The sequence below is a fragment of the Sciurus carolinensis genome, chromosome 6 (assembly GCF_902686445.1).
Source record: "Sciurus carolinensis chromosome 6, mSciCar1.2, whole genome shotgun sequence".
Taxonomy (NCBI): Eukaryota; Metazoa; Chordata; class Mammalia; order Rodentia; family Sciuridae; genus Sciurus; species Sciurus carolinensis.
The window spans coordinates 107,378,393-107,400,899 of record NC_062218.1 but is presented as its reverse complement, the minus strand read 5'-3'; the positions used below and the strand labels follow the sequence as shown (position 1 = coordinate 107,400,899).

Genomic DNA, 22,507 nt, shown 5'->3' with positions numbered 1-22,507 from the left:
GGAGATATAGCTCAGTTGGCAGAGTGCTTGCCTTGCAAGCACAAGGCCCTGGGTTCAATCCCCAGCACTGCAAAAACAAAAACAAAAAAACAAAAAAAAAAAAACTGTCTTAATCTTAGAGTTTAAGAATTTTTAAAGTTTTATGATATTAAGTGGTTATTGGGTTGTCACAGTAACCCTCCCTTCTTTTCTCCTTTTGATAGGTGGTATGGTCAGGAAAAAGACTACAATGTGCTAGTCATGGATCTTCTGGGACCCAGCCTTGAAGACCTCTTCAATTTCTGTTCAAGAAGGTTCACAATGAAAACTGTACTTATGTTAGCTGACCAGGTATGTGAAATTTTGATGAAAGTGGAGACTAAGGAAAGTATTCACTATAATTTAAGCATTTCATAAGCCATGGTATCATGATCCCATTTGTCACTATTTATCTTAAAAAATTTATGCCAACTAGGCATGGTGGCCCACGCCTAGGTTCTGTAGTAGAAGTCTGTGTTGAGTATGCTGGCAATATGATAAAGAATATAATTCTGGTGACGAGTGCATTGCAAGAAAGCTTTTGTTTACGGAGGTTAATGGTAGTCTTGTTCTGTGCGTGATAGGTAACTCTTGAAGTAGCCTGTAGTTTTGAGACATTATCCATTAGTTGACCTTTTCCAGGTGATTTAATAGTCACAGGTTAATGATAGGTATTACTTAACTAAAGCAAATATACAAATTAAGTGATATAAATATATTGTTATTCTTCCTATAAAGTTGCTGCTGCACGCAACGATAGTTTTTGTACATTGTATACATATGCTTCTAGCGGGGATAAGTAGTTTAAGCCAGGGACACTGGTTTGGCTTCAGAAGACATTTGTCAAGGTAAAGGAGTATGATTTAAAAATTTGTATATTCAAGCTCTGAGGGACATGGGGACAAATAAAAAATAGAAACCTGATACATAGTAAATGAGAAGAGTTAAGAACACACAAGTAGAAAGATAATGTTGGCAGTCCCTGGACAGGGAATACATTTTAAAATATCACATAATTAAGTATCTTATACAAAAGACAGTGTATTTGATAATTGGAAAATTTAAAACTTCCGTTGTATACAAGATGCCATAAACAGTCAAAAGACAAATTTTTAAAATTTTAAATCTATTTACATGATAGATAAAAGGTTGTCCATTGTTTGCAGAGAGCTCTTAAAAAGTAACAAGAAAAGGTTAAGCCAAAGAAGAATAGGCATCAAGAGGTATAGTTTGGGGGGATATAGCTCAGTCGGTAGAGTGCTTGCCTTGCAAGCACAGGGCCATGGTTCAATCTCCAGCACCGCCAAAAAAAAGAGTATGGTTTGGAAGTTCATAAAAAATGATAAAGTGGTAGGGATATAACAAGTGAGGTAATACTTTTTACCTGCCAGATCTAGAAAGAATATTCTGATGACTGCTGGTGGAAGTATGAATTTTATGGGGCCTATTTGTGAAAGGTAGTTGGGATGTTAGCTAAAAAATTAAAAGCATATAGATACTCTTCATAATCCCGCTATTCTGAAGGTTAGGATCACAAGTCTCAGATTAGTCTGCGGCAACTTGGTGAGATCTGTTTCAGATAAAAGGACTAGGGATATAGCTCGGTGGTAGAGCTAGTTCAGTCCCCAGTACCACCAAAAAGAAAATGTGTCTGTATACCCTTTAACCCAGGAACTTCCTGGGTTGAGTTATGACCCACAGAAATAAAAGCTCTGATAAGTAAGGATATATATCTAAGCATATATTGATAGCATTATTGCACTATAGGGGAAATTGGAAATAATAATACTGTGCATAGGGGAATAATTGGGGGAAAATTTATTCTATACCATAGAGTATTTGTAGCCATTAAAAGAATATTAATGGGCTTACAGTTTAGCTCAGTGGTAGAACACATGCTTACTATTAGCTTGTGTGAGGCCCTGGGTTCATTCCTCAGCCACTAATACTAATGCTAATAATAATAGAGCTGTAGTGTTTGATTTGACACAGTTTCTAAGAAGAGCTTATTAGAATGACATGTTTAATATTCTGCTTTTGCATAGAATTCTATAAGCACAGAAGGAAGAACATGGGAAAGTCCCAATCCTTCTAACTCAGTTTGAAACAGTAACAAGTAACTTATCTACCAGTGGTCAGTACCCCCACTCCTAAGTGTATGTGTGTCTTTGTGTTTGTGTGTATAAGAATAACTTGGAACTAGATCTTGGTAGTACCAGACTGGTTGTTTTGTGACACTGGGGATCAAACTCAATGCCTCATGCATGTCAAACATGCTCTACCACTGAGCCATACCTTCAGTCCCCTACTAGACCATTTTAACATTTACCTTAGCACAAGATTGAGGGTAGAAAGCTTTTATTTCATGTATTGTAAGAATGGAAATAATTAATGTTGTATTACTTTTATAATTTGAACATACTGAACACCAACTCTTTCTTTCAGGTTAGAACTGTGTTTTTAACCATTAATACTGGAAGGACACACCAAAGGGCAGTACAGGCTTATGCTTAGATATTTGTCAAGCTAGAAATAAATGGAGAGCTTTTGTTCATCCCATTTAATTTTTTCTAATGCTCTTGTTGTGAACTTTAAATAATTGAGATGTTGAAATACTTGAGAAATAATTTGTTGGTTTCCTTTATCATTTAATTATCTTTTTTTTTTTTCCAGATGATCAGTAGAATTGAGTATGTGCACACAAAGAATTTTATACACAGAGACATTAAGCCAGATAACTTCCTAATGGGTATTGGGCGGCACTGTAATAAGGTTAGTCAAATGCTCTTTGCATGAGAGAACAAAGAGTAAAATATTGCTTTGATAAACTTCTCCCATCTTTAAGAAGCCATAGTAAAAATTGCTGTTGGTAATTGCTTTAAAATATTGTGCTAGAATAATAATCAGCTAACTCTATTAACTTAGTAACTTGAAATATATTTTCTCCAACTTACCCAACTGAGGTTGGTTATCTATGTGGAAATATAAAATTCCAGGGGCTTCATAATGAACTGTAATCGTCTATGTTATTTAACTGTTGAACAGTTGTATCTATTTTTCACTCACTTGAGTAGTGAAAACTTCTATATACTTTTCCTCCTGAATGCTAAAAGTCAGATTTTAACCTTTGGCTCTAAAGTGTGGGTTTTTGTAATATATGCGCTTGTGCCAGTGTGGGAACCACTGACCCATCTTGTCACCATGGCGTTAACATTTGCTGACTGAGCATGGTTGATATTGAGAATTCTCTGGTCCTTGGATTTGTGTATATAAAAGGATAACTTTTGGGCCTTCTTCAAAAGTAGTTGACAGTTTCTTACTTGGGCACCAAGTTGGGTGAGTTCTCCCTGCCCCCTTTTAAAGGAAAAGAATAGACAAGTGAAATAAACATTCATACAACAAAAATAGTGCTCATTGGGATTGCTGAGAATGGTTCAACTTCTGGGGCGATTGGATTTAGCTAGTGACGCATGATTATAGTTAGGAACTAATTCTGTTGAAATTTTTTTCTTCAATGATTAGTTTTATTGAGTGAACTGCTTTCTTTTATCCATTCAATGTTGAGCTCGGGCAGACAGGCAGCATTGGCAATGCACTAAGCATGTTAATGATTTGATGATCTGATAGAAATTCTCAACTTCAGGACAACTTGGGAACTTTTTTTGTTTTGCGCGTGTTTTTGTTTTGTTTTTGGAAGGAAAAGTCCCGTTTGTTTTATTAAATTGTAGGAAAGTTGGTGTTTTTAGGTCTGGTTTACCTTTGTTTGCCTGTATGAATGCCAACTTGGAGCTATTACCATTAGAATTGGTGTTGATTGGTTAATGTGTGAGATTTCCAAGTTCTAGGAAATCAAACTTCTTTCTTTAAATAGTGAAGGTGTTTCAGCCTGCGTGTAACTTAACATTCCAAATTGCATTTTCAGAGAGTACTATGTTGCTTTTGTCTTTGAAGCATCCAGGTTCTTAATTGTTATTGTGAAACCTGGTAATTTATCTGTTAAGATATTACTGATCTTAATTTTGGGGGCAATTTTGCCAGTTTGCCTCTTTAGCCAGTTTCCCAGCCCTTTTCTTCCCATTTTCTTAATCCTAAAGACCCATTATCCCCTTATGATCCTGTCCTGCAGGTTGACAGTGCAGTACTGGGGTTTTGCTTTAAATTTAATGATGGCCTAGATACTAATAACACTTTGTTTTTGTTGTGTTTTCTTCCTTAAAATAGCTTATTAATCATATAGTTTATGTTATGTTGCGAAGTCCAAGTTGCCTGGTGGCAAAAGATTTTTTTAGGATCTGTGTCCTCCTCACAGTTATTAAAAGATTTTGTGGGAGATGCTTATTGCTTCATGGTTTGAGAGAGACCTTAGGGTAGAAGGAAGTGTTTGCTTACATAAAATTCAAGTAATAAATGCTGAGCATTTTAGATTAGTATTTTGTTTAGTTTGGGTTTTAGTGTTTCTGTATTATTGTAGTTTGAAAATGCCCAGTTGTATGAGACTGGATTGTTTGGTCAGCTTGTGTCTAGTAGTTTCATATTTGGGGGAGGGGGAACATTTGAGGTCCAATTTTTATAAATTTCTTACTTGGAAAATTGTTCTGAATTTGATATTTAGGAGTGACCACTCCAATCTTAGTGAATTTACTCATCTCTTCTAGTAATCAGCCCTGCATGCTTATGAAAATAAATTTTAAGGTGACTAAATGCCTTCTACCTCTTCCTTACTGAAGATTTTTTTCCCCTGCATAATATTTTTTTGGGGAAGGGCAGATTGTGGTACCAAAGACTGCAGATCTAAATTCCCCATTTTTTATTTAAAAATTGAAGAGCCAAATGTCACCATTGATATCCCTGTTTCAGGCAGTGACACAATATAGTGGCAATAAAAACCTGAGTATTTTCTAGAATTCAAATGTTCTTGAGCATGTGATTTGTATTTGGAAATCTGAGAAGCTACAGTGCTTGGTGGAAGAAGGATGGCATTTGGCTACCCTGTTCTTTCTCTAATGCCTCGGTGTTGCCTGTCTGCGCCGGCCATTGTTGCAATGTAAGCAATACTGTTTGATGCACTGCCAACCCTCTATTGTCTGTTTACGTGTTAGAATCTCCAGTGGGGAAGAGGGAAAAGAAGCATGAAACTGTTAGTACTTCTCAGGACCCATCTTTCTCAGGATTAAACCAGGTCGGAACTGTCTCCTATTCCAACCTCAATCCCAAAATTCATGTGCTTTTCTTTTTTATTGTTTTATTTGATTATTTTTATTGTTTTAATTCTGGATAATGTAGATCTTGCTCAAGCACCCCTTACCGTTGGCATATTCAGACATACTTGGCAAACACATAACATTACTAAGATGTTTCTTGTGGCTTTTGCTTAAAACTTGTAAAGTTTAGAGAAAACCTAAATGGAAATAGGATATTGTCTTTATATCTCCAGCATCCATATGAGGAAATGATATGTTTGTTGTTCTAGTATTAAATTCTTTACCTAATAGTAAACTTCAGATAGACTTTTTTAAAAATGTATTTGGAGTTGCAAAACTCAGTACACAAAATTCACTTGTGTAAATGAAATTCTGTACTATAAAATAAATATACTCTGCCTCACCTCTCTCCTTCCCCAATGAATTTCAGGTAAGTATAAGTCAGATTTCAAATCTAGAGCTTTTAGAATTGAGTTATCATAGGCTGTAAAGTCTCAGCTTCCACCAAATGGATACTTAAAGACCAGTGTATGCTCTGGAGTCAGAGGACATCATATTTTTAACAGTATGATAGTAACATAATTTAAGCAGTTATCAAACTAAGTGGTAGATCACCATTAGTAATATGAAAGACGAATGTATAGCTTGCTGATTTAGATTTTGACAACTTAAACTACAATAAATTTGTTTCTGAATATTTAAAGAGAAATACAAGCATCTCTTCATATTTACTTTTGTGGAAGTTATATAGCTTTTTTGTTTCCTATGTGAATTTTAAGACAAAGGAAAGTAAATTAAATTCAGGCACTTAAATTTGATGCTTCTGAACAGATGAATCTTTAATTTTTCAATTTAGTATACACCGAAAAGGAGTTATTGGCATGAGGAACCAAAAGAAGAAACAGTACTGTGTAGTACCTTATTAATCCACATATATTTGAATAACTATTTAAAAGATTGCCGAAAATCAGTTATTTTTATTCATTCAAAGAAATACAACTATTAATGATTAGGACTTGGTTGGAAGTGAGCAGATAGATACATGGTAGGTAATTTGGTACATTATAAGATAATATAAATTTTTAAGCTTTAGAGCCTTATTTTTACTTACTCATTCATATATTTTACTTAACATTTCCTAGCATAACATTTAATAATTTTACATATGAAGTTATATTAAATTGTTTATATTCTGCACATACAGGCTAACTAGGGTGTGAGTTTAGATGATCTTTTCAAATTATTTGGAAAGTAAAGGAATGTCCCCTCTAGTTTAAAGAAAAATTGCTCCAAGTACTAAAAATTTAAATTAGAAATAGTGTTTTCTAAAGAAAATGGTCCCAGTTCTCAAATGTTTTCTATGTGCCTTGAATAGGTAAGCTGCATTCTTAAAACAGGTAATACAAACACAAATCTTAGACAACATGTAATCAGTAAAAGTCCACAGTAAAAGCAACTTGACCCATCCCCAGAATTCTGCTTCTCTTTGTATATGCAAGTCTATATACATACATTGCTTACCTTTATTGATACCAACATTGCTTATTTGGTTTTACCTTTACATATTCACACCTGTTGTATTCTTGATACTACTAGTTTCAAGCTCCAGAGCATACACTAGCATACTCTAGCTCCAGAGCATACACTGGTCTTTAAACACTTACATTATGTGTTAGTTTTTTAATTTGAAAACAGAGATACTAAGAGAAACTTTGATAAGTATCAAAGGTAATGAACTACCAAGTACTTCCATTTTATTTCAAGCAGCTTTCCTTTCATTTGTTGCTGAAAATAGGATACCTTTCTATAGCAGTGACACTTCTTTTCCTGATTTATTTTGGTATTTGTAAGAGAAATTTTAACTGATTTATTTAAAGATTGAAATATTTAAGAAGACAGTGTTTATATATTTTTAGGGGTTTTTTTTGTTGTTGTTTTTAAGTATGGTTTCCTTCTTTACCTTTCTGGAAGGAAAGAATTGTAGTGAATACTGGGTTTCTATAAAGCAATCATGGGTTGTGAGAAAGTGTCTGGTTATTGAGTCGTAAATGGAGCTATCAACCACAGATGCAGATTTGAATGAAACTAACAAACATAATCATGTCAGAGCTCTTCCCCTTTTCTCCTCCATTTTGAAGTACTAAAGGAAGCAATCCCAGAAAATATCCCCTAGAGGAAATTACGTGTACTGATTACTCATTCAGCATTCAGGAATCCTCAGATTTGCTACTGGTATTTTTGAAATACCATGAAGTTGAATGTCCTTTTGTGTTAATTTTTACCTGTTTTCTTTTCAATATGAATCTGCAGAACTTAATCATAATTTTGTTTTGTTTAACAGAAGTGTATTTCACTCATTTTAATGTTTGCGTACTGAACTGCTTTTCATAATCAAGAGAAATTTACAGTGTGAGCAGTTTATTTCTCTTAGAACTTTATATCACTAACTTTTTCATATTCCTGAAATAACTTGATTGCTTAGACAGGGAGTTTAATCCTATAACTTAACTAGCTTTCATTATCCAGTTACATTTTACTAATAATTTTAATCTTTATTCTTTTTAGTAGACTAAATGAAAATAAGTGTCTCATTGTTAACATGATGACAGAGCTCAAATGTTAACATCTTTACCATGCAAAGTATAACCAAGAATAGTTTGTAGGACCTGGCTGAAAATACTCATTCTCTTAAGAGAGGTGTTTGGTCTAAGTTAACAAATCAATAACTTGTATTTTTTTGAAACAGACTCTTAACAGTTTAGGCAAACAGGTTTTCTAGTATGTCACAGATTACAGACTGTGGCAGAAGGGACCCAGTAGTAGCCTTACAAAAAGAACTATAAAATTTAGGCCTAACTAGCCAGGAGCAGAAGTGTACACTGGTGTAATCCCAGTGACTCTGGAGGCTGAATCAGGAGGATCTTGAGTTCGAGGCCAGCCTCAGCAACTTAGTGAGACCCTGTCTCAAAATAAAGTAATACATTGTTCCTGGGTTCAGTCCCCAGTACCAGGGGGGGATTTAGGTATAACTAGAAAAAAAAAAAAAGAAAAAAGTCCAAGACCATGTAGTATAAGGGCAAATAGACCTACCCTTCTTGATAATGATTGTAGATCTAACTTTATTATAGCATAGTGTAATAAGTAGTTTTAAGATAAAGGCCAAATTAGAATTATTTGTTTTGCTTTAAATGTTAGGCAAATGTGAATGTAGTTTGGACTTCTCTTTGATTAAAAATAGGGACTTTTTTTTTTTCCTTCAAAAGTTTTAATTCTGGAGAATAAACTTGAATTATTTAGAAAAATTAGGTATGTTATACATGAGCACCATATTCCATGGGTTTAGGGGGATGAGATAAAACTAAAGATTTTTTCTGAAATGCTAATTTTGTTTTTGATTAGCTAAACTGCTAATTGTAAGCTACCTTGTTTTAATTGCTAAGTACATTTTTTAGATTGACTTGTTAAATTTTCTAGAAGTTTAACCTGGTCACTTACTGTCAGTGCAAAGTAGTAGAATACAATGTGTGCTTGTTTGTGAAAGTCTTTATTTTTTTAATTAATAAAAAATCTTGGTTTCTGGCAATATCAGATTTCAAGGTTGTCTTATTTTAGATAATGAGTATTCTATTGGCATATTGAACAGTGACTTTTGAGGGCAAAGAAATTACAGATAACTTATATCTAGATTCTAAAACATGTTTACAAGTAGTAACAGATGTCAGATTTCATTATGGCAACCTGTGTACTTGACAACTTTGCCATCAGGCATGTATCCATTTATCCACTATTTTATAAAGACAGGATCCTGTGAAGTGCAGATAACAAGGTTAAACTACTAGATTTAACTCTGTGTGTGTGTGTGTGTGTGTGTGTGTGTGTGTGTGTGTGTGTGTTTTATTTATTTATTTTACTTATTGGTGAGGACTAGTAAAAGCTTTTAGGAATGTAAGTCTGTTCAATATCTGTCCTGCTTATGATACCTTATTTTGACATAATTTGAATATGTAGATACGTGCTATTAAATGGATAAGAAGCAGTTTAAACAAGGTTGAAAACCTAATGTCTTCTTATTTCTCTCTTAAAGTTATTCCTTATTGATTTTGGTTTGGCCAAAAAGTACAGAGACAACAGGACAAGACAACACATACCATACAGAGAAGATAAGAACCTCACTGGCACTGCCCGATATGCTAGCATCAATGCACATCTTGGTATTGAGCAAAGGTGAGTCTGAAAATGTAATGACTTATCAAATACATAGCAGAAGCTATTAACAGGGTTGTGAAATATTTTAATTAATATCTTTCAATATGTAAGGATGCCTATTGACTGAGGATTGAAGGATGCTTTTAATCATTCTGTCTGGTCCTTTTAACCAGTGCAGAGAAGCCGATTATAGGAGGTTTATTCCTTTACCTGCCTTCTTGGTACTACGAATTGAATCCAGGGGCGCTCAACTACTGAACTTGAGCCCTTTTTTAATATTTTATTTAGAGACAGTCTTGCTGAGTTGCTTAGGCTGGCTTTGAACTCGTGATTGTCCTGTCTTACCAGTCTTTTTTATTTTTTAGTTTGAGAGAGTGTCTTACCAAGTTGCTGAGACTGGGCTTAAATGTTTGATCTTCCTGCCTCAGCCTCCCAAGTCGTTGAAATTATAGACATGCCCAGTGAGGTCATTTGTTTTCTTTGTTAAAGGTTGTTTCTTGGGGAGAAAATATTGTATGATCAAGAGTTAGAAGTGTAAATGCTATTTTGACATTTCAAATTTTTTTTTTTAGTTGTAGATGTACACAATATATATATATATATTTTAATGTGGTGTTAAGAATCAAACCCAGTGCCTCACACATGCTAGGCAAGTGGTCTACTAGTGAGCTATAACCCAACCCTATTTTGATATGTTTGATTTTGCAGCTGAATATAGTACCTCTTTCTTTTTAAAGCTGATTTTGAATATTTTATATTTTAGTGATGCAAGTTGAGTTTGGGGGAATAATGCATTGGCTTTTTTTTTTTTTTTTTTTTTTTTTTTGCATTTGTTATTTTTACAAGGAAAATGTTATGAGGGTTCTAATAAAATAAGGGATTTGGTGGACTGTCTCCAGTTCTACTTTTCTACTCTACATAAATCAATAGGATCTACTTTAAATGATAATTTCATAATTTCTGATCTTTTCAAGTTCCCATTATCTTTTATTACAATTGATTTTTTTTTTTCCCTCCAAACACATACAGAAATAACATATTTTTCTAGGGTAGGAACTTTATGAGAAGAATTTCAAACTTAGGAAATAACCACAAATATCTGAATAGTCTTAACTTTTCTATATGCTAAAATAATACCTATCTTATTTAATTGATATATTTATCTGAACTGGGAATGTAGTTCAGTGGCAGAGCATTTGCCTAATGTGCTCAAGGCCCTGAGTTCAATTCCCAGCACTGCAATGAGTGAATGAATAAAATATGATTGTATGAGGGCTGGGGATATAGCTCAGTTGGTAGAGTGCTTGCCTCACAAGCACAAGGCCCTGGGTTCAAACTTTCAGTACCACCAAAAAAAAAAAAAGAATGTATGTGTCTGAATATGTTTGTGTGTATATACAGATAAGGTATATATGCATTCATGTAGATTTTTAATTGACTTTAAAATACTAATTAATTTCAGCATCCCTAAAAACTTTTTTTAATTGTTGGTTGTATTTTTTGTGTTTTGTGTTTCAGTCCTGGGGCTTAAACTCAGGACCGCTTAACCACTGAACTACATTGCCAACCCTTTTTATTTTGAGTCAGGATCTTCCTAGGTTGCAGAGAGTGGCATTGACCTTGGAATTCTCCTGCCTTGGCATCCCTAAAGTTTATAAGCTCCTGCAAAGTTTAAAAGTGTCTTGTGACTTTGTTTGCAGTTTTATTAACCTGTTTTAGAGCATTGTTTAGCTAAATCCTTTTTTTTGTTCTTTAGAAAATTATATTTTAAGATTTTCAGTATTATAATTTTGGATTCCATGAGAAAAAAAATGGTTAGGAGGTAATCCATTATAAACTTTTTATTACCTTCATTGACTGTTTTATTTTTCCTCTTTTGGTGCTGGGGATTGAACCCTAGGGGACTTAACCATTAACCACATCCCCAGCTCTTTTTATATTTTTATTTTGAGACAGGGTCTTGCTAAATTGCTGAGGCTGGCTTTGAATTTGCGATCCTCCTGCCCCAGCCTCCCAAGACAGTGATTACAGGTGTGCACCACCATGTCTGGTCACAAATTACCTTCTTGCATAAGATACCAAATGGTTCTCTGTCTTCATTTGGGAAAATGTTTCTTTGTATTCCACTTGTTTTTTCTTTCATATTTTCTGTAATCCTGTTCATAAAATTACATTTCTTTTTTTGCAGTCGCCGAGATGACATGGAATCATTAGGATATGTTTTGATGTATTTTAATAGAACCAGCCTGCCGTGGCAAGGACTGAAGGTAAATCAGACTCAAATTATTGGAGTTTTGTTTTATTTTAAGAATGAAAATAAAAGTGGGTGAGGAGGTATCTAAAGTGAATTTAACCCCACCCATTTTTACTTAAATCTCACATTTGGAATTCTAGTTTGTATTTGTTTGCCTAGCAAGCTAAATTGTTCAGGTTCTTCTCCATGTTGCTGAGAATATCAGATCTTTATGCTTGATTCTTATCTTCCATAGGCTGCAACAAAGAAACAAAAATATGAAAAGATTAGTGAAAAGAAGATGTCTACTCCAGTTGAAGTTTTATGTAAGGTAAATATGTATTATTAGAATTATTTTAAAAATAAATGATTCAGGAACACAAACATTTTACTTGACAGTCCTAGGACCTAAGCATCCTATTAGGTAGCTATTAGTCCTTTTTAAGTTTTTATTTGGATTCTCAACAACTTACTTTTAGCAATGACTTAAACATTAATCATTTTAAGTAAGTGTTTTATGTCTCTGGTTTGATAGAACTTTCTGATCTGTATTTTAAAATGGAGGAAATTAAATGGGGCAGGTAGTTTCATTGATCTGTGAGAGAAATTAAGAAATATTCTTATCATAAATTGATGTCAGAAAGGAAAAAATATCAGTAGTTGGCACATCATAGAATGGAGAAATGGGCAGACAGATCATAGCAATACAAAATAGCAATTTTCCAACAGAAATATAAAAGACAGTTTGAATCAGGCCTATTTCTCAGAAATCGCAAACTTCATATAGAATATATCATGTATGCAATATGATAATGGCTTCTTAAAAAAAAATCAATATATTCCTAGGAAGTATTAGATACATGTCACAGATATTCACAGTGGTTACTTTATAGATTGCACTCTTGGTGATTCTCCTTTTCTGTATAAATAGGTATACACTAACTTTTATTTAAAAAAAAAAAAAGGAAAGAAAGCTGTCAGTCTATTCCATCTACTAGTATAAAAAAAATATAATGAAGTGGGTAGGATGATGGAATTTTGTTTAAATTTATGGGGTGACCAAGCCATAATTACTTTGTCATATCTTCAAAAAAATAAGATTTTTGTCTTAACTCTTGAACCTATAGGGGTTTCCTGCAGAATTTGCTATGTACTTAAACTATTGTCGTGGGCTGCGCTTTGAGGAAGCCCCGGATTACATGTATCTGAGGCAGCTATTCCGCATCCTTTTCAGGTCAGTTTTTATGGTATTTTTAGGTCTATGAATTCCAGTGAGGGAAATGAGTTAAATCTTTTTATCTGTTCTGATAATTAGCTAAAGTTAGGGAGGCCTAATCAATATAAATAATAGTTTTAAACTGAGTTCTATGGGAATTAAGCTGGCATTTGTCCATCTGTAGTACAAATATATTTGAGATGGTTTTAGTTTGAGATACAGTTGAATCAAAGTAGAATCTAATTTTTCTAAATTCATTGCAGTTCACATTAGATATGTGACTGTCAGTGCCCCCTAGAACTCTCTTTGGTATAGAACCCTAATTAGTACCAAACTAAAAAGCAATTAAAATATTGCATAGCCATGGACTGATGGTGTGACAGCAGTACCAAACTCTAAGGTTCCTTTAGAGTACCTATAACTCAAATTCTTAGTTGGAAGAGAATAAGAATTGAGGTGATCTTTAATCCCAAAAGTCTTCCCAAGGCTTCCCAGACATCTCCCTCACAGACTTCAGTTCTATACCTACTCTTGCTTCTAGAAAGTACCTTCTTTTACAAATGTTTGTCTACAGAAAGAGAAATGTTGTAGAAACCACCACATTTAAGACAAAATAAAGATTGTTCAAAAGAAATGCCTCACTTTCTTGAAAAGTGATATTTAACTGGACGCTCTTATAGGTTAACATGTGGTTTTATATTTTCCAGGACCCTGAACCATCAATATGACTACACATTTGATTGGACAATGTTAAAGCAAAAAGCAGCACAGCAGGCAGCCTCTTCCAGTGGGCAGGGTCAGCAGGCCCAAACCCCCACAGGCAAGCAAACTGACAAAACCAAGAGTAACATGAAAGGTTAGTAGCCAAGAACCAAGTGACGTTACAGGGAAAAAATTGAATACAAAATTGGGTAATTCATTCATTTTTAACAGTGTTAGATCAAGGAGGTGGTTTTAAAATACATAAAATTTGGCTGTATGTTTTTTAAAAAAAGACGTCCTTGGAAAATTTGACTACTAACTTTAAACCCAAATGTCCTTGTTCATATATATGTATATGTATTTGTATATACATATATGTGTGTATATTATTATATCATTTCTCTTGGGATTTTGGGTCATTTTTAACAACTGCATCTTTTTTACTCATTCATTAACTCTTTTCCAAAATAAACATTTGGTGTTGGGAATATGGTATTATCAATCAATCCAAAATCCTAGACCTAACACTTGTTGATTTTTAATAATGAATCTGGTTAGCCATGATATTTTGCTTTCTTTGAGACTAACAGTGTTAAGATTTTTATTTTTATTTTTTTTGCATGTTAATGCTTTAAAATGGAAAATTATGAACATGATCTTAATTTCAAAAGGTGAGTCTGGCATTGCTCCCAAAGTGTCTATCTTCTCAGATACAGAGCATCCCCTTTACTCCTAAATGCTCAAGTAACTGCAAAGCTCAACATATCTCTCCTAATCACAAAAATAAATCTCTTGGTTGCTGTTTAACTACAGAAGTTCTTAATTTCAAAATGATTCCTTTGGTTTTGGCTTCAGTTTTTTAAATGTTGCAAACATCAGCAGTTTACTATGGATTTGAAGCCTACAGTTAGGCCTTGCAAATTGAAGATAACTGGGGCAAATGCCATTGAACTGCTCCATCAAGTTACTTTCTTAATCTTAGTGCTTCTAAGGAGTAGAACTGTTAGGGCACAGCTCTATTCCTTATCACTGTTGCCACACAGTTCAACTCCCACTTTCATGTTTTTTTTCCCCTTTTGGGGACTTACCTCCTGATACCTGCCTATTTTCTGCAAGTGGTGGGCAGGTAAGGTTTGTTTTTTTGTTTTTTTCATTTCTAATTATTAAATTTCTGAATGACTGCTCTAGTCTGAACTTATTAGTCTTCATCGGTTAATCTTTGATCCGTATTTTCAGTGTTGTATTTAAACAATGTTGTGATTTGAAAATAGATTCTAATCTGAGGATACTTTTCAAGAACTCTAATTAACTGATGTCATCCTCATCCCAGCGGCTCATCTATTAGAAGTGAAGTCGAAGCCGGGCATGGTGGTACACACCTGTAATCCCAGCTTCTCAGGTGGCTGAGACAGGAGGATCACAAGTTCAAGGCCAACCTGGGCAATTTAGCATGATTGTTCTCTCAAAATAAAATTTTTTGAAAGTGGCTGGGAAGGTAGCTCAATGTTAGAGCATTCGCCTAGCATATGTGAGATCCTGGGTTCCATCCCCAGTACCAACCCTTCCCCCCCAAAAAAAATGAAGTTAAGGTGTTTTCCTTCCATGTTCTATATTTGAGAAAGATTCAAAGTTAAAGATTGAATTTACCAGGGTTTCTTAGGTGATTAAATTTAAGGTCAGGGTTGCAAGTGCTAATGCTTTCCCAGTGCTCTCTGCCTTTGCATCTCAGTTGGGACTTTAGCCTCTTTTGAGTGTCTTAATCATCGTACAGTAATTATAGGGCCATGAGGTTCATAATGAAGTAGGTAGCTAGCATCACAAATGGTTCTTCTCTTTAGGTAAGGCCAAATAGAGTGTCTCAACCAAGAACTTGTTATGTGACACCAATAGTGTATTTGCTTTTTCTCACAAAATGAAGCCATTTTTTGCCAAAAACTAGTTGGGGTAATAGGATCATCATGAGCTACAGTTTCTAGAACTAAAATGAGTTGAATTCTCATCTGACCTAGAACAATGTTACTTTAGGAATTCAGCAGACTTCAGAAAGAATTGCCTTATTTGAGCTAGTTTCATTGTTAGTTTATTGTGTGTTTTTTACTCAGTAAATAAGCAGAATTTTTGTCCTGCCTTATCCAGATCTTAAAGACGAGAAGTTGGATCAACTGAGTATGTTTCCTTGAAAAAGAAAAATTGTAATTAAACTTAAGTTTAATCCTTATTTTGTATTGTAGCTATTTTTCATAAAAGTAACTTAAAATCTTAGAAATATTAACAGCATCATTAAGTGTAGTGGTAATGCAAATCAGTACATAAACATTGACTTAACAAATTCTGGAAAGTCAAATTTTTCAATATATAATCACATATCATTGATTACTTTCAAAGATGTTTCTAAGGCCAGGTACAATGGCACAGATACTTATAGACCCAGCTACTACTGAGGATGAGGCAGGAAGATCACTTGAACCCAGGGTTCAGGGCTGGACTATGAATAAAGAAAGACTGCCATTGCAAAAAATAAAGTTGGATTACTAGGTAATATATTTTGACATCAAAGATTGCTGTTAAAAGATGCCATTCTACAGATTACAAACAATTTTTTTCTACACTTTTGACTTGGAAACATCTGTATTGTTTGTGTGTAAAACTTGGTTCCCAAAGCAAATCTTACACACCTCCCTCCCATGAAAATATAGCTGGCCAGAGGGTGGCATGAGATAATCATGGGAATTCTATTGCCCTAATCTATTCCCTATCACATTGTCTATAGTTTTATAGCATTTCCCTATGGAATTATACTTTCTTACATTTTCATTTAGTGAGTTCGGTTTCATAAATGAATCTTCAGCAAATAGATCTCTACTGTAGGATTATCTGTTACTAGAAAACTTATGGGAATGGTAGTATGCAGTAATAAATTTTATATGGTTATTTTGGAGAATCTTTATCTAATGTTTCTTCCATGGAAAATTGTAATAGGTTGTTATAGCAGTTCACTAGAATGTTTAAAGATTTTAATTCTGGCATATCTACAATTGGGGAAGATTCACTTGTAATAGCCAAGATGGACTTATTTAGGCCTTTTCAAATACTTTATTCTAAAACCTAGCAAAAGATCAAGTAACAAAGCTTTTCTCCTAATGCCCATTATGATCTATACTAGTTTTTCAATGGTAAAATGTCACAGGATTATAATTTTTTTCATGTTCAAGAGAAAAATCCAAATTCATATTTGATTCGCACTTCCAAATCCATTGCATTCTCTTTTCTTCAATTGTATGTGATTACCAGAAAAGTACTGTTAAAGACTTTGAAAAAGTAAATAAAGGAAAGGGAAATATTGTTAGGACATTGAAAATCCTGTTAATGTCATTGGTGGGGAGAATTTCAGAAGTAGAGAAGCCAAAGGTGAATCCTCACATAATTCTACTCTCTGTTCCCATCATCTTAACTCATCTGCACTATCCCTACCAAAGGTATCAAGCACAATTTTATTGTCACAATACACATGGATATCAAAATTGTTACCATTCAAAGATTAAAAATATTTTCCCATCATATTAACCTACCACGTCCATGTTTTTCTTTGAATTACTTTCCAGTGTTTACTGGGCTTTACCTACTGTTTATATCTAGCTTAACTTTTTCTGACTTCACTAATTGCTGCCCAGGAACATGGCTGGTCATTCAGCAGTGTAACCCAAATCACAGAGGAAGACTGTGAAATATCTGGAGAGACTGATTTGCTCTGAATACATTCAATCCAAAGAAGTACCAGGAAACTGCATCTTCTCACTGAATTCTTGAATTTTTGTCAGCTTTTTTTCATTGTGAATAGTAAAGCGGGAGAGAAGAGAATAACCCAGTAGGAAATGAAGATGAGAGTTCAAGAGCTGATTTGTGGTGATATGGAACCCATGTCTCTAAGGCTTGCTTGCTGGATCTCTCAGACTTTTCATTTTGTCAGAGTGTATGATACCATAACTGTCAGAAGACCTAGAACATAAGTAGTTGTGTATGACTCAGTAGTGTGTAATGCAGACAGACCATCTACCAGTTGGGGAAAATTCACTTGTAACAGGTATTTTAAAGCTTAACAACTCCAGAAATCTGTTGCAAAAATTTTTCTATAATTGGGAAAACAAAAGAATTCAGATCATTTGTTGATACAGTTTAGGGATGGTGTAGCATACTGCCAGTCTTGATTCAGAATTCTCCGAGCTTAATTCTTTGCAACCAAAAACATCACACATGCCTGGTATGGTAGTGTACAACTATGATCCCATTTACGATGAAGCTAAGGCATGAGTATTTCAAGTTCAAAGTCAATGTGGGAAACTTGGCAAGACACCATCTCAAAAGAAAGAAATGGGATTTAACTGAGTGATAGAGTGCCTCTTGAGTTCAATCTCTGGTACTGCCTCTCCCCCCAATAGCATACACACATATGTTTTAGGAAAACTTAGTTACTGTAAATAGCACTATATAGTGAATATTAACATTTAAAATAACTTTCAAGCTGGTTGTAGTAGTCTATACCTGTAATCCTAGCTATTTGGGAAGTTGAGGAAAGAGGATCCCAAGCTTGAGACCAGTCTCAGTAACTTGGCAAGACCCTGTCTCGAAATAAAAGCGCTAGGGATGTAACTCAGTGGTAGAGTGCCACTGGGTTCAATCCCTAGTGTGAAAAAAGTTTTGTTTCGTACTAGGAGAGGATCCTAAATTTCAAAAACTCCATCACAAATTTATAATCCATAAACAAATACTCTTCCTTCCATTTGAAGATTTAAATGCACCTTTTTAACTCCTGAATAATCACATTGATCCTCCAACTCTGTGTCAACTTTTCCCCCCTTTTTTAGGACAATACTCTTCCTTCCATTTGAAGATTTAAATGCACCTTTTTAACTCCTGAATAATCACATTGATCCTCCAACTCTGTGTCAACTTTTCCCCCCTTTTTTAGGACAAAGGGAAAGGGGGTTTATCCCTCATTTTAACTGATGTTACAGTGAACATGTTCTTGAACTTTTGGAAGCCAAGAGCTGCTACCCCATCTACAAGATAAAAACCAAGAACTAAAGTGTGCAAGAAAAGAATGTTTATTAGTTCATGAAGTTTGAATGTTGGATACCTGATGAATGTTCCTATTGAGGTTTTTCCTACTTTAGTAACATCTTAGGACAATTCACTGGAGAAACATTACTCCCGCCTGGAGTTCCTGCCATTGACACATCTAAAGAGTTAAAACTGCTGTATTCTACCAGGAAGATTATTACACCAGCCTTTAACCAATCCCTAAGCAGTTGTAGTCATTCGGTGACCCAGCAATTCTGAACAGATGAAAATCTTATCTATAGTTTGCCTCTTATTAAAGACAAAAATGTTTTCTTGTATTTTGACTAACATTGCAACTTATGTTTCCTTTTTAGATGTGTTAGTGACTGGTTTTCCATTTGTAAAACATTTGGGGAAATAGTGTAACAATGAAATTAAAAAGAAAACATGTTTTAGTAATTGTAAAAATATTGTTTTTGAATCATATTTAAGAATAATTGCAATACTTGAAAACAAATCATGATGGAATAGGGGTAATTTCTACTTACCTAATCCATAGTTTCTTGTATAGCTTCTTATAAAATTAAAATTGTCACAGAATATGCTCAGATGTTTTTAGATTTAATTAAGGTTTGATTCATAGCCTTTACGCTTACCTTGCTAATTCTATTTAATAGCATGCATCAAACATAATATTCCTCAGTTTCATCATCCTTCATTTTCAGTTGCTTCCTGTGCATTTGATACTTGGGCAACAACAACTATTAGTACCTACTCTTTGTAGAAACTATGGAGAGAAAGTAGTAGTAAAAGAAAGACAAAGAAGGAAAGCACCCTTTTCCTACTGGATTACCAGATGTATTATCAAATGAGTGAAGATGAGTGTTTCTGCCCTCAGATGAAAAAAAAACTTGATAACGAGAATATCTACTATATCTACTAAGAAACAATGTATAAATGTTTAAATGGTAGTTAAAAAGAAACAAAGGCATACTTGCCATAAAAAGTAAATAATAGTAATTTTATTTATCTTATGTAACGTGGTCCAACAAATGTTTGAGAAGTAAAGAAAATGAGTTTGTGCTAAAGTGAGGATGGTCAATGGCCATCTTAAAGACTTGGAAGCAGGTTGGCAAAGGACATTATGTTTCAAGGGGTGGCTGTTAGTGAGAGGAGAAAGTGCTTATGTCGGGTTTTCATATTGTTTAAGAGAAAGTTTATACCCTCTTCTTAAACCATAGATAATGCCTATAGCTATTATGACCTGCTGGCTTCTTGTATTCAAACCTGCTATTACGAAGAAAGCCCTAGGATTAGGATCTGCTTTGGGGGGGAAGATGGAAGTGTGTTCAGAATGAGAGGAAATGAAAAGTAAATGAAGTCGTCTCCCATCTCCCACCTCCCACCAAATTACTTGTTTATATTTTTTCAAATCAGTGATGAAATCATCTTTTTTGTTTTTCTTGGGGTCCTGAGGACCAATCCAGAACATCAGAATGCTAGGCAAATGTTCTACCACTGAACTGCATCCCCCCAGTCATTAAACCATTTTTTTTTAAATGTGAAAATAAAGTTTTAAAGATCTGTGTAAGGTTTCTGTATGGAAGTCAAATACTTCTTAGGTCTGTGCAGTGGAATAACTCAAATAATTACACCTTATATACATTTATTATTAAAGCTTACCTAGTCCCTGTCAGGTGCAGTAGACCGTGTCTAACCCCAGCAACTCAGGAGAATGAGGCAGAAAGATAGAAAATTTAAGACAAGCCTGGATAACTTAGCAAGACCCTGTCCCTGTCTCCAAAAAATATATATGAAAGGGACTGAGAATGTATCTTAGTTGCACAGCACCTCAGGATTGAATCCCCAGAACCCTCCACCACTACCAAAAAAAGCTGTACTTGGTTCATTCCTAATTAGTATCAGAAATAATGTATGTAAAAATTCATGCTCATAATATGATTTAAACTATTCTGTCTAGTTGTTGAGGCAAGGGAACCTGTTTTTCATTTAACAGATTTTTGAAAGCATTAAAATAGGTACTAAAAGAAGTGAACTGAACATGCTTATTTAAACTGCACAGTATTTCTCTAGTTTGAGAATCATGCTGATACTTTAATTTATTGTACACCATACCTTCCTAGTCATCCAAATCAGAAAAATTTATTGTAGATTTTTTTTTTAATTTATTTTAAAAAGCTGAGCCTAGTGATTTTCAAATAGATAAAAATATCATGAGCCTCTATAAAGTGATTACTGTCCCAATTCCATACAATTTCCCTATTTTGGGTGTAATATAAAATTTATTTTAACTTGAAATTTTTAACGTTCTTTTTTTCTGTTTTGATTTTTTAAATAGGTTTCTAAGCATGAATTGAAGAACAGAAGAAGCAGAGCAGATGATTGGAGCAGCATTTGTTTCTCCCCAAATCTAGAAATTTTAGTTCATATGTACACTAGCCAGTGGTTGTGGACAACCATTTACTTGGTGTAAAGAACTTAATTTCAGTATAAACTGGCTCTGGGCAGCATTGTTGATGCTGTATCATGAGTTGTAGCCGCTGTAATTGTGAATATTAACTGAGATAGTGAAACATGGTGTCCGGTTTTCTATTGCATTTTTTTCAAGTGGAAAAGTTAACTAAATGGTTGACACTCAAATTGGTGGAGAAATTGTGCATATGCCAATTTTTTGTTAAAACTTTTCATTTTGAACTATACTGCTTTGAGATCTCATTTCAGAACGGCATGAACAGTCTTCAGCCACAGTTGTGATGGTTGTAAATGCTCACAATTGTGCATTCTTAGGGTTTTTCCACCCCTGGGGTTTGCAAGTTGTTCACTTAAAACATTCTTTAAATGGTTGGCTTCTTGTCTGCAAGCCAGCTGATATGGTAGCAACCAAAGATTCCAGTGTTTGAGCATATGAAAGACTCTGCCTGCTTACTGTGCTAGAAATAACAGCATCTAAAGTGAAGACTTAAGAAAAACTTAGTGACTACTAGATTATCCTTAGGACTCTGCATTAACTATAATGTTCTTGGTATTAAAAAAAAAAAAAGCATATTTGTCACAGAAATTTAGTTAACATCTTACAACTGAACATGTATGTATGTTGCTTAGATAAATGTAATCACTGTAAACATCTATACGATCTGGGATTTTGTTTTTATTTTGAAATGGGAGCTTTTTTGTTTACAAGTTCATTAAAAACTAAAAATTGTTTCTGTAAGGAAATGAGGTTTTTTTTTTTTTAACAACAAAATGCCTTGCTGACTCACTATGAAATAAAAATCTCCCCAATTTTTTGATAGACTACTTTAAGCCATTTGTTACATGATACTCCTTTGCAAGTCTATTAAGATTTAGTGTTATAAATTCTTGATTTTAATTTAATTTTTTCCCCCCTTTTGGTCTGAAGGGAAAGGCATTCTTTCACTTTTTGTTTTTTTAATGACTTGCAGGCACAATACCTAGTACTGCAGCTGCCAGAACTTGGCATTGTAACTCTTGCTGCCACTAACAGCTAGACTGATTTTGAGTAAGAATGAAAGCGTAAAAGGGTTTGACTACAAAATGTTTTTATTTAAAATACTTGTGAAATGACTATAAGTGTTTGACTCTAAACCTTGGAACAGAGTCAGACTATGTGAAGTTCAAGTGCTTGTTGACCTCTCTATCTAGCCCCCACCTGCTTCTATAGGTTACTTGTGTGTGTGCGCTTTCAGTCTTATTTGCGCGCTGTTTTTCTCTGACCCAAGAGAAAGGAAACTTACCGACGATAATTCTTTAGTGTAATTTATTCATTTATAGCATGTCAGGATAAATTAAAAGTACATTTGTCTGAAAAAAAATGCTGCCGGGAGCCTATTG

General features: G+C 34.2%; 1 protein-coding gene across 4 annotated transcripts in view; it reads left to right on the top strand.

The window, feature by feature from the left end:
* The window catches only part of Csnk1a1 (casein kinase 1 alpha 1), a 41,202-nt gene extending 19,446 nt beyond the window's left edge, over positions 1-21,756 (top strand). The window contains exons 3-11 of one of the 4 annotated variants that reach the window (XM_047554695.1): positions 204-330; positions 2,692-2,793; positions 5,114-5,197; positions 9,304-9,443; positions 11,614-11,692; positions 11,915-11,989; positions 12,786-12,892; positions 13,582-13,694; positions 20,994-21,756. In XM_047554695.1, the coding sequence (XP_047410651.1) occupies positions 204-330; positions 2,692-2,793; positions 5,114-5,197; positions 9,304-9,443; positions 11,614-11,692; positions 11,915-11,989; positions 12,786-12,892; positions 13,582-13,694; positions 20,994-21,001 (835 nt within the window). In that variant the 3' untranslated portion in view covers positions 21,002-21,756. Of the gene's footprint in view, positions 1-203; positions 331-2,691; positions 2,794-5,113; positions 5,198-9,303; positions 9,444-11,613; positions 11,693-11,914; positions 11,990-12,785; positions 12,893-13,581; positions 13,736-20,993 lie in introns of those variants that run through there. The other 3 variants (XM_047554693.1, XM_047554696.1, XM_047554694.1) reach the window with 3 other exon arrangements.
* Positions 21,757-22,507: the final 751 nt, after the last annotated feature.